The 11773-nt window shown below is 46.5% G+C and overlaps 1 protein-coding gene across 1 annotated transcript; it reads left to right on the forward strand.

The window, feature by feature from the left end:
* Nucleotides 1–235: 235 nt before the first annotated feature.
* Nucleotides 236–11009, forward strand: ATP6V1G1 (ATPase H+ transporting V1 subunit G1). Its single transcript, XM_040405184.1, has 3 exons — nucleotides 236–400; nucleotides 995–1095; nucleotides 10458–11009. The coding sequence occupies exons 1-3, from the start codon at nucleotides 319–321 to the stop codon at nucleotides 10629–10631; spliced, it is 357 nt and encodes a 118-aa protein (XP_040261118.1). The 5' UTR covers nucleotides 236–318; the 3' UTR covers nucleotides 10632–11009.
* Nucleotides 11010–11773: the final 764 nt, after the last annotated feature.

An 11773-nucleotide genomic window follows, 5' to 3' on the forward strand; every position in this document is an offset into this window, starting at 1 on the left:
GCCCGAAAGGTAATGAGGGAGCCCTCAGACTACAACAACCAGCATGTGGGCTGTGAGAACATGCTGGGAATTGTAGTCTGGCAGCAGGTGGAGGTCAGAACTACTGCACAGCGCACCCTCCCCCACCCCAGTGATCTCCGCATGAGGAAACTGACGTCATCAGAGCGGGGTCACGTGACTGTCACAAGGCCTTGGGGCGGGACGGTGCAATGAATGAGCTGGGTCACGTGACGCCGCCGTGACGTTTGCCCGGTCATCTGACAGGGAGAAGAAGCTCGTACTGTGCGCTGAACGGCGGACCGGGGAGCTTGAGGCGTCATGGCGAGTCAGTCGGCGGGGATCCAGCAGCTGCTGCAGGCGGAGAAGAGGGCGGCCGAGAGGGTGACGGAGGCCCGGAAACGTGAGTGCGACGGTTACTATGGTTACCTGCGGTGCGCCGGCAGCCTGTTGCATCCCCTCAGCTGCCGGCTGGGATTATCCCCAGTCTCCTCCAGTCATTAGCCCTGAGGGGCATGGTGGGGGTTGTAGTGTTATAGTAGTTAGGAAGCAACAGGTAGGAGTACACCGAGAGGTCACGTGATGTGTGGGGGTAACTTACTGTACTGGGGTAGGAAGTACTAAGAATATACATATCAGGGGGGGGGGGGGGAGTAGGAAGTACTAAGAATATACATATTAGTGGGGGGGAACTTACTGTACTGGGGTAGGAAATGCTAGGAGTATACATAGTAATGGGGTGAGAGGGGGGTTACTTCCTGTATTGGGGTAGGAAATAGTAAGAATGGGGGTAACTTCCTGTTTAGATACATGAAATATTAATTCTGTCCATACTCAAGATGATCAAACGATTGCTTGTGATGGCGGCCCCTGCTGCAGTGTGGTCTCGGACATGTGGCTGCTTCCACACGTTCACGGATGTTTAATGTCACTGTTTCCAAGTCTCATCCGACATCACACAACTCCTCTGATTTTTTTTTTTTTTTTTCTGTTTCAGGAAAGAACAGACGTCTGAAACAAGCCAAAGAGGAGGCCCAGGCGGAGATCGAGCAGTACCGGATGCAGCGTGACCGAGATTTCAAAGCTAAAGAGGCTGCAGTATGTATTCGGCTTGTTTAGAGGACAATTGAAGGGCTTGTCCCAACTGGTTTTTGACCCAAGGAAACGGTCAGATAGAGACTAGCTTTCTATTACACCTACCAGTCATCCTCTTTGGCTAGATTCCATAAGTCCGGCCATGTGTTGTGACCAGATTGTCCAATGGCCTGCAGAAAACTAAGTCATTATGAGGGAAATGGCTCTTCCACCTAAATCTGATTAAAAATGAACTTTTAAAAATATGCAAATGAAGTATTTGAGCACCAGGAGGTTCGACCATCACCCCTGGTGCTCCATAATGACACCCCTCTGCTGTAGTTCACGCCCCCTGACTTTAGATTGACAGCGCTAGATGAGAGATCCTGCACCTGCGCACCCACATGTCACTGGATCGGTGCTCGAACTGCTTAAGCCCGCCTCCTGGTGCTCGAATACTTCATTTGCATATTTTTAAAAGTTGGAAATGGAAACTAAAGAGATCACTGATGGTCGTCAGTATTTTTAAAAATTACATTAAAAAAATGTGAAAGGTACCAGGAAATCCTGACACCACCACAGGGAGGCCACGTCCAAATTTCTACCATGCCACTACACCTATTGAAGGGGTCCTCCAGGATTTACATATTGATGACTTGTCATCAAGAAACCTCATCAGTATGAGATTGGCGAGGGTCCGACTTTTGAGACCCCTGCCGATCAGCTGTACAAAGGGGCAACAGTGCTTCGTGAGCACTTAGGCCTCTTCCTAGGCCATGTGATGTCACGTTCATCAGCCACGTGGCTTGGCGCAGCTCAGCTCCATTAAAGTGAATGGGCCTGAGCTGCAGTACCAAGCACGGCCACTATACAATGTATGGCACTGTTCTTGGTAAGCTGCAAGGAGGCTGTGGCACTACTGCGAGTACCGCTGCCTTCTCAAATCCAGGAGTCGGACCCCCACCAATCTCCTATTGATGACCTATCCTCTGTAGCAAGGCTGGCATTGCAGAGATGACCTACCTTAGGGCACCGCTGAGGCCAGTGATTGGCTGCAGAGGTTATATACAGTAGTTGTGCACATACCGTAAACATAATGGTTACAGTGCAGGAAACACAGACTGCTGGGAGTGCTGGTGCTGAAACGCCAGGGGATTGAGCACAAAATGTCCAAGAAATCCCATTTAAGTAGTTCTAGGAAATATACTTGAACCGTTTCTATGAAAAACTACTTTTTTTTTGTCTTTTATATATTTTTGTTTCATTGGTTTGTTTTCTCCTATTACAAACGGTGGTGGGGGGGAGTTGGGGGACTGCTGCAGCCAGTTGTCTTACATCTAGACACAGGATATTAAAGTGGAGGGGGTACATGGCTGATCTCTTGCCTGGGTCACACACACCAAAAAAAATTCCTGTTATATATTTCTCCATTTTAATTTCAATATGAGGCTTGATAGGATGAAGAAGCCACTGATGGTACAGATAAGGGTTAGTATGTAGCCTAATGATACTAAAAGGAAGATAATAAATACTTTATCGGTAATAAGTTTAAAACCCTAAATAGGGCTGAGTGCCCCAGATATCGCAGGCAGACGCCTCAGTATACACAACGCTGTGCAGGATGGTAATATCCTAGGTGCCCACCTCCCAAAATAAATGCCAGCTCGTCAATGGTGTGGGGTTATCAGCATATGTCACCCCTTTGATTATCATCACTGGTAGAAGAGAGGCAAAAAAATAACATACAGTACAGACCAAAAGTTTGGACACACCTTCTCATTCAAAGAGTTTTCTTTATTTTCATGACTATGAAGGCATCAAAACTATGAATTAACACATGTGGAATTATATACATAACAAACAAGTGTGAAACAACTGAATCCCACTTATTAAGGCCTCCTGCACACGGCCGTTTTTTTTTCTTCCGTTTACGGGCCATTTTTTGGGAACCATTCATTTCAATAGTTCCGCAAAAAAACCTGAATGTACTCCGTATGCATTCCGTTTCCGTATTTCTGTTTTTCCGTTCCATTTTAACATAGAACATGTCCTATTATTGCCCGCAAATCACGTTCCGTGGCTCCATTCAAGTCAATGGGTCCGCAAAAAAAATGGAACACATACGGAAATGCATCCGTATGTCTTCCGTTTCTGTTCCGTTTTTTGCTGAACCATCTATTGAAAATGTTATGCCCAGCCCAATTTTATCTATGTAATTACTGTATATGCCATATGGAAGAACGGAAACAAAAAACGGAACAACGGATCCGTGAAAAACGGACCGCAAAACACTGAAAAAGCCATTCGGTCGTGTGCAATAGGCCTAAACCTGACAGGGCACACCTGTGAAGTGAAAACCATTTCAGGGGACTACCTCTTGAAGCTCATCAAGAGAATGCCAAGAGTGTGCAAAGCAGTAATCAAAGCAAAAGGTGGCTACTTTGAAGAACCTAGAATATGACATATTTTCAGTTGTTTCACACTTGTTTGTTATGTATATAATTCCACATGTGTTAATTCATAGTTTTGATGCCTTCATAGTCATGAAAATAAAGAAAACTCTTTGAAATGAGAAGGTGTCATATATATATATATATATATATATATATATATATATATATATATATATTACACATATTACACACATGTCTAAGGCTACTTTCACAGAGTAATCCGGCAAGCAGTTCCGTCGCCGGTCGATCCAGCAAAACGTATGCCAACTGATGGCATTTGTAAGACTGATCAGTCTGAAAAATGCATTGAAATGCCTGATCCGTCTTTCCAGTGTCATCTGGAAAAAACTGATCCGGCATTTCTTTTTTTCACCTTTTTTTTCGGTCTGCGCATTTTGAATGCCGGATCCGGCATTCAGGCAAGTCTTCAGTTTTTTTGGCCGGAGATAAAACCGTAGCATGCTGCAGTATTATCTCCGTCTTGATCAGTCAAAACGACTGAACTGAAGACATCCTGAACAGATTGCTCTCCATTCAGAATGCATGAGGATATGCCTGATCAGTTCTTTTCCGGTATAGAGCCTCCAGGACGGAACTCTATGCCGGAAAAGACTAACGCTAGTGTGAAAGTACCCTAAGGGCTCTTTCACACTTGCGTTGTCCGGATCCGGCGTGCACTCCACTTGCCGGAATTACACTCCGGATCCGGAAAAACGCAAGTGTACTGAAAGCATTTGAAGACGGAACCGTCTTCAAAATGCTTTCAGTGTTACTATGGCAGCCAGGACGCTATTAAAGTCCTAGTTGCCATAGTAGGAGCGGGGAGCGGGGGAGCAGTATACTTACAGTCCGTGCGGCTCCCGGGGCGCTCCAGAATGACGTCAGAGCGCCCCATGCGCATGGATGACGTGTCCAATGCGATCACATGATCCATGCGCTTGGGATGCCCTGATGTCACTCTGAAGCGCGCCGGGAGCCGCACGGACGGTAAGTATACTGCTCCCCCGCTCCCCACTACACTTTACCATGGCTGCCAGGACTTTAGCGTCCGGGAAGCCATGGTAACCATTCAGAAAAAGCTAAACGTCGGATCCGGCAATGCGCCGAAACGACGTTTAGCTTAAGGCCGGATCCGGATCAATGCCTTTCAATGGGCATTAATTCCGGATCCGGCCTTGCGGCAAGTGTTCCGGATTTTTGGCCGAAGCAAAAAGCGCAGCATGCTGCGGTATTTTCTCCGGCCAAAAAACATTCCGTTCCGGAACTGAAGACATCCTGATGCATCCTGAACGGATTTCTCTCCATTCAGAATGCATTAGGATAATCCTGATCAGGATTCTTCCGGCATAGAGCCCCGACGACGGAACTCTATGCCGGAAGACAAGAACGCAGGTGTGAAAGAGCCCTCCGATGGGAATATCTGTAGGGTCACCAAGGTTAAGTGGCCCCACGTCCCCCAAAAGTGTGAGTTCAAACAAAGGTCTGACAATCTCCTCTAAAAGATGTCGGAAAAGTGCTCTAATGATGTCCTGCTCAAAATTATCGGAGGGGGGCCGCGTTACTCTGTATCATTGTATACTGTCCTCGGCTAGTTGTGGTCGTCTGATGCACGTCTTCGCTGTTGTCTCTAACATTTTGGTCCTCAATGTTGCTTGCTCCTGATGAGCCAGAATAACTCTGGTGAAACGCGTAGAGCTATAATGCAAGCTGTAGAGCGGGGCATTATTTGCTGACTTTTTTTTTTATTAGAGGATATTGCCAGACCTTTGTTTGGACCCACTTTTGGGGACGTGGGGCCAATTAAGGCTACTTTCACACTAGCGTTTAATAGTTTCCGTTTTGTCCCCATTTATTGTCAATGGGGACAAAACGTAACTGAACAGAATGAAGCGCTCCAAAATGCATTCAGTTTGGTTGCGTTCCCATACCGGAGAGCAAACCGCAGCATGCTGCGTTTTTTTCTTTCCATCCTGGGATGCGGAGCAAGACGGATCCGGCATGACCACAATGCAAGTCAATGGGGGCGGATCCGTTTTCTCTGACACAATAGAAAACGGATCCGTCCCCCATTGACTTTCAATGGAGTTCATGACGGATCCGTCTTGGTCATGTTACAGATAATACAACCGGATCCGCTCATAACGGATGCAGATGGTTGTATTATCAGTAACGGAAGCATGAAAGTAGCCTAATCATCCCCATCTAAGGGTACTTTCCGTCAAAACGTATGCAAACGGATGGCATCCTGATCTGTCTGACAAATGCATTGAAATGCCTGATCCGTCTCTCCGGTGTCATCTGGAAAAACGGATCCGTAATTAAATTTTTTTTCACATTTTTGGCGGTCTGAGCATGCGCAGACTGCAAAAAACGGATCCGTTTTGCCGGAACACTCGGGGCCGGATCCGGCATTTTATCCATTTCAATGGGGAAAAAATGCCGGCAAGTGTTCCGGAATTTTGGACGGAGATAAAACCGCAGCATGTATTATCCCCGTCCAGAACAGTCAAAAAGACTGAACTGAAGACGTCCTGATGCATCCTGTATGGATTGCTCTCCATTCAGAATGCATTAGGATAAAACTGATCAGTTCTTTTCCGGATTTGAGCCCCTAGGACGGAACTCAGCGCCGGAAAAGAATAACGCTAGTGTGAAAGTACCCTTAGACATTTTTTATTTTTTGCCTCTCAGCCGCCAGTGGTGATAATCAAAGGGGTGACATATGCTGATAACCCCGCACCATGGGGGCACCTAGGATATTACCATCCTGCACAGCGTTGTGTATATTGAGGCGTCTGCCTGCGATATCTGGGGCACTCAGCCCTATTTAGGGTTTTAAACGTATTACCGATAAAGTATGTATTATTTTCCTTTTAGTATCCTTCCAAGCTTGATAGGATCAAACAAAAGGAGTCGATGAAGTGAGGAATCGGTGATATTTTTGTGTGTTCCTTTAAATACTGTTGGAGCAGGATCCTGTGTCATGTCCTCCCCCTCCGCACACACATTCCTCCCTTCTTTTTCTCTCTCTCATCCATTTGTTCCACTTGAAGTTCCCTCCTATTAACATTTTGCATGACCTTGAGGAATATGCCGTGAATATGGCAGCAGGGTTTGTGCTGCACACATTCATTATTGAATGTGCTTGAAAGCCGCCACCAGTCTCCTCAGGTGTAAAATGAAACGTCCCTCCGCCCCTGCGTTTTAGAGAAGGCTTTAGCCTGTGATTGTATTTGGTAATCTGACGGTTCCCATTATTCACTGTGATGCATAGGAGTTTGCGGAGATGTATTATGTTGCGGTCTAAATCATTCACAATGGGTTGAGCCTGCTAAGCCATGAGTTGTAATTTGGAAAGGAGACTTATGGGGGGGGGGGGGGGGATTTGCCAGGCGAATTTTCTCTATCACACCCATATCCCCTCATAGGACCTGTGGGAAGGGGTTGTTCTGATGGGACTGCCCCTTTAAGCATGCCATAGCACAGTGAAAATGATGGCAGAGACTATCAGGGATCAGCGACCTCCGGCACTCCAGCTGTTCTAAGACTACAACTCCCAGAATCCTCCTCTCATTTCTATGGGAGTTACAAGAACAGCCAAGAAAGTGTGCATGCTGGAAGTTGTAGTCTCACAGCAGCTGGAGTGCCGAAGGTTGCTGAACCCTGCGTTAGATAGCTGGCGCTTAGATCACGTGACGGGAAAAGCACCCCTATGGAAACCAATATGGTTGACAGTGCAGTCCTAGAAACTGAAGGCAGGAGAAGCCTCGAGCGCAACTGCGGTAGCTGAGTTTACGAGAGAAGACTGTACACCGCACAGGTACACTTTCAGACTTTGTTGAAAGATCTACTTTGGTGTATCCTTCATAGGCTATGTACACCTTCGCGGGCATTTTTTTTTATGATTGCATTTTACTCACAATTTTTTTCAATTGGTCTTTATTAAAAATATTGAGCCGTTCTGTCACGGAGGAATAACAGTTTTTCTAGCTGAGTGACTGGTACTTTCACTTTGTGCTGGCCATCTAATAAGCCTGACCTCTAAACTACTAAGAGGTCATAAACACTTAGGCCACTTTCTTATCAGTTAGATAAGAATTGAGCTATAATGAAGGAGCCGTTAGCTGAGCTGCCTGATGGAACAGAGTTAAAATTCAGAGCCTGCTACCAGCGATGGACTGGCCATCGGGAGTACCGGGAGAATCCCGGTGGGCCGATCGAATTATGGGCCGGCCAGGGCCGCCAGGCATCAGGGGGGTAAAGCTCCAGTAACAGCAGGCAGTGTGGGGGCGGCGCTCACTCACTGACGTCACACGCCTGCTCCTCCCACTAGGCGGCGCAGGCGCGTGACGTCAGTGAGTGAGCGCTGCCGCCCGCACTTGTTACTGGAGGCTGGAGGCGGGAGCTGAATATGTAAGGTAGTAAAGACTCTTTACTAAAGAGATGAGCGCTGTGCCCCCACGTGTAGTAGAATACCTACCTGGAGCCAGTGCCAGACTGTGCACAGAAAGGGCACTTTGTCACTGTGGACAAAGTATGGCACTTTCTGTGCACAGATTGGCTCTAGGTGGGTACAGTGTGGCACTGCAGTCACTAAGGGCACTATTTATCTGGGCATAGTAGGGCACTATCTGCCCACATAGTCAACATATGGCGCTCTGGGCACTGCCATATAATAGTGTGGGTACGGTACGGCGATATTTGGTTCTATGTGGGCACTGTATGATTGTGGGCAGATAGTGCCATACTATCCACAGATAAATGGCGCATTTAGTGCCTGTCGTGCCCACATAGTGCCATATAGAACCCATACTCGGAAAGCGCCATACTTGTGTAGACAGAGTATAATTATAGGCAAAGTATGGCACTTTCTGCCCACGTTTTAGCTCTAGGTAGGTATGATATGGCACTTTGTGGGCACTGTAGACACTAAATACACAACTTATCTGAGCATAGTATGCCCAGGTCTTCCCACGGTCATACAGTGCTCAGATAGCGCCATGTTATGCACAGATAAATGGTGTATTTCTTGCTTATGGTGCCATACAGTACCTACCTAAAGTGAAAACCTACAGTACTTTGGCCACAGTCATACAGTGCCGACATAGAGCCAAAGTATGGCACTTTCTATGCACCTAGGTAGGTACTATATGGGTACAAATGCGCTATTTTTCTGTGAATAGGAGGGCACTATCGTGCTCTATGTGGGCACTGTATCACTATTAGGGCAGATAGTGCCATAGAGACAAAATGTCTCCCAGCACATTATACATGGCTCGTCATCATGGTTACGACCTCCCTGTAATCCAGCATTGGTGGTCGAAAAAAGCACCAAACTATGTGCACTCCCACAATCCCGGCTACTCCTATAGTGTGCAAGCATGACCACCGCTGCTGGATTACAGGGTGGTCAAAACCATGGAAACGAGCAGTGCATAATGTGATGGAAAAATGACTCCCGCCAGCAAAGGAAGCAATATGGAGAATCACAATACATTAGTAAGTGCCTTGTATTAACTTTCTCTACAAGATAAATGCCACTTGCTGAAGAGACATAACCCCTTTTTTGAGTGTGTTTGGGAAAAATAAAGTGGGCCGGTCTGGCTGAAGTCCAGGGCCACTTTATTGTCCCAGTCCATCCCTGCCTGCTACTAGAGAAACTCACGGCTGCACAATGACAGTGGTTCAAGATTTTTAATAGAGACCAATTGAAAAAATGATAGATTTTTTGTTTTAAAGGAGTATGGTGAAATAATATAAAGAAATGCTCCAGAGGTGTACATGCCTTTTTAAAATTACATTCAGCTCAAGTGTTAGATTCTGGTTCCTTTATTTACAATAGATGGTCTATTTGTACTTCTGTGTGCATGCTTTCTAATAGATTGCGTGGTAGTTAGGCAGGATTCTGATGGTCATATAAAAAAATTGTGGCCCCAACACATGAACTATTTTTAACATGTATTGTGGTTTGTATGCCCACGTAGGACATGGATCCACTAGAGAAAATGGTCTCCAGGCCAGTGTTCTGTTTCGACATGGACCAAAGTAGTGCACGGCCCTGTACACACCCTTGAAGGTTTGAATTGCACCATCGACCTCTTTAGGTCCATAGAAGGGCATCTGAATAGGGCCTTAAAAGGGTTCTCCGATTTGGACAATCCCTAGAAGGGTTCCTTAACAACAAAAAAACAAAGTGTCCCACTGCTGAGATCCACAGGATCAGCTGTAATCTTAGGCAAGTTTCACACTTGAGTTTACATTTCCGGCAGGCTGCACCCCTTCCGGAGATGTCTGGATCCGGCACTGCCAGGTACCCACCGGGCCCATTCACTACAATGGGGATCGGCGCAGATCCAACTGTAACCCGGGAAAAAATTGCTGAGACGTGGCCAGACAAAAAACGCTGCATGCAGGAGTATTTGTCCAGCCGCTTCTTGGCATATTTGTCGGGTTGCGGATGGATCTCCGCCAGTCCCTATTGTAGTGAATGGGGTCGGTGGGTGTCAGGTAGCATCTGGCAATCCCCATTTTAGCGTATGCGGCCGGATGGCCATACGGTTGCTTCCGGCAATGCCGGGGTGCAGAGAGATCCGTCGGGGATCAGTCTGCTGGATCTCTTTACCACAAGTGTTAAACGGGCCTTACCTGGCAGTAAGTGTTCAGTTTCTCTGCAGCGCCACCACAGGGGAAATTGAGCATTACACAGTGCACATGCAGATGATTGGATTGACTGTGTAATGCAGGGCAGGTCCTCCAGGGCGAGAGACACGGTTTGTCACCGCTCCTAAGAAATGAGGATCCTGAACAAGGGACCCTCCTCACCTAGGGTATAAAATATGGATACATTTGACTTCACTTTAAATAAGACTTTGTGTCTCTTTATATTGTGCTATTTGTTTTTTGCATGATTTCACTTTGTTTCTTATCTTTTAGGCTTTGGGCTCTCATGGTAGCTGCAGTGAAGGAATGGAGAAGGAAACCATCGAGAAGATCTCCATCGTCCAGGAGAACTATCAGCAAAACAGAGAGCTGGTTCTAGAGCAATTATTGTCCGTAGTGTGTGACATAAAGCCAGAAATACACGTCAACTATCGTATAAATGGTTAAAGCCCCCTTCTGTACGTCCCCCCTCACTGCTGACTCCTGCTATGTATAGTGGCCAGGCACACAAGTTGCTCTCCCTGGATTTAGCTCCGACCCATTGTTGTCTATGCAAAGTGATAATGTATTAGTTGGTGGAGCCACGCGTGGCTCTGAGTTGGACGCACGATAAGATTTTACCACGAGCCTTACAAAAAGGGGTTAACCATTACACAATATGAGATTTCCTGCTACGTGAAAGGGGAACCAAAAAATGGGAATTTCTCAGAGGGTTGAAGAATCTTGTAGTGTGAGGAAGGAGTGTGTCTTAATCCTCAGATTTTCTACAGATTGTCTTAGTTTGCATTTCCTTTTTAGCATTAAAATATGTTCAGTTTTCCTTCATGATCCTTGTCTTTACTCCGGTGCATCCTTGTTTTTAGCTCGGTTTCCTGGGCTACAGGTGGATCAGGATCGCAGGTACAGATTTTCTGTTATTTAGAGACCTTACTTTCTGCATTTTCCTAAAATGATTACATTTAGTTGAGTCATTCCTTCCACAAACTGAGACTGCGGAATGCTGTCACAAGGCATAGTCTAAGTCAGTGTTTCCCAACCAGTGTGCCTCCAGCTGTTGCAAAACTACAACTCCCAGCATGCCCGCACAGCCAAAGGCTGTCCGGGCATGCTGGGAGTTGTAGTTTTGCAACAGCTGGTGGCACACTGGTTGGGAAACACTGGTCTAAGTCACGGATGCTCAACCTGCGGCCCTCCAGCTGTTGTAAAACTACAACTCCCACGATGCCCTTCTGTAGGCTGTCAGGGAATGATGGGAGTTGTAGTTTTACAACAGCTGGAGGGCCGCAGGTTGAGCATCCCTGGTCTAAGGAAATGACAGACCTGAGCACCATACAGCGGCCCTACTAGGTAGGAGCAGGGGACCCAATGTGCTGCCATATTGCCCTGGGCTTCTACAATTCACATGAGAGAATCGCATATGGTTTTTTGTCATATTTTTGTTTCATTTTTACAAAAAAAACACTTTAGACACCTTGACCTTGTCAAGAAAAATATTTAGAAATCTTTGTCCCAGGAGCTTATCCCATGCCGCCTCTCCTATTCAGAGTCCGGAGTCTGGCTGTAAGGCTACCTTCACACTAGCATTTTAG

This window comes from Bufo bufo, chromosome 8 (assembly GCF_905171765.1).
Source record: "Bufo bufo chromosome 8, aBufBuf1.1, whole genome shotgun sequence".
NCBI classification, from domain to species: domain Eukaryota; kingdom Metazoa; phylum Chordata; class Amphibia; order Anura; family Bufonidae; genus Bufo; species Bufo bufo.

Bases quoted from the DNA above. Each gene is read 5' to 3' on its own strand.
- ATP6V1G1 (XM_040405184.1), top strand. From the start codon at position 319: ATGGCGAGTCAGTCGGCGGGGATCCAGCAGCTGCTGCAGGCGGAGAAG. The intron at 401-994 runs GTGAGTGCGACG...TTTCTGTTTCAG, and splicing joins GGTGACGGAGGCCCGGAAAC to GAAAGAACAGACGTCTGAAA. The intron at 1,096-10,457 runs GTATGTATTCGG...CTTATCTTTTAG, and splicing joins TCAAAGCTAAAGAGGCTGCA to GCTTTGGGCTCTCATGGTAG.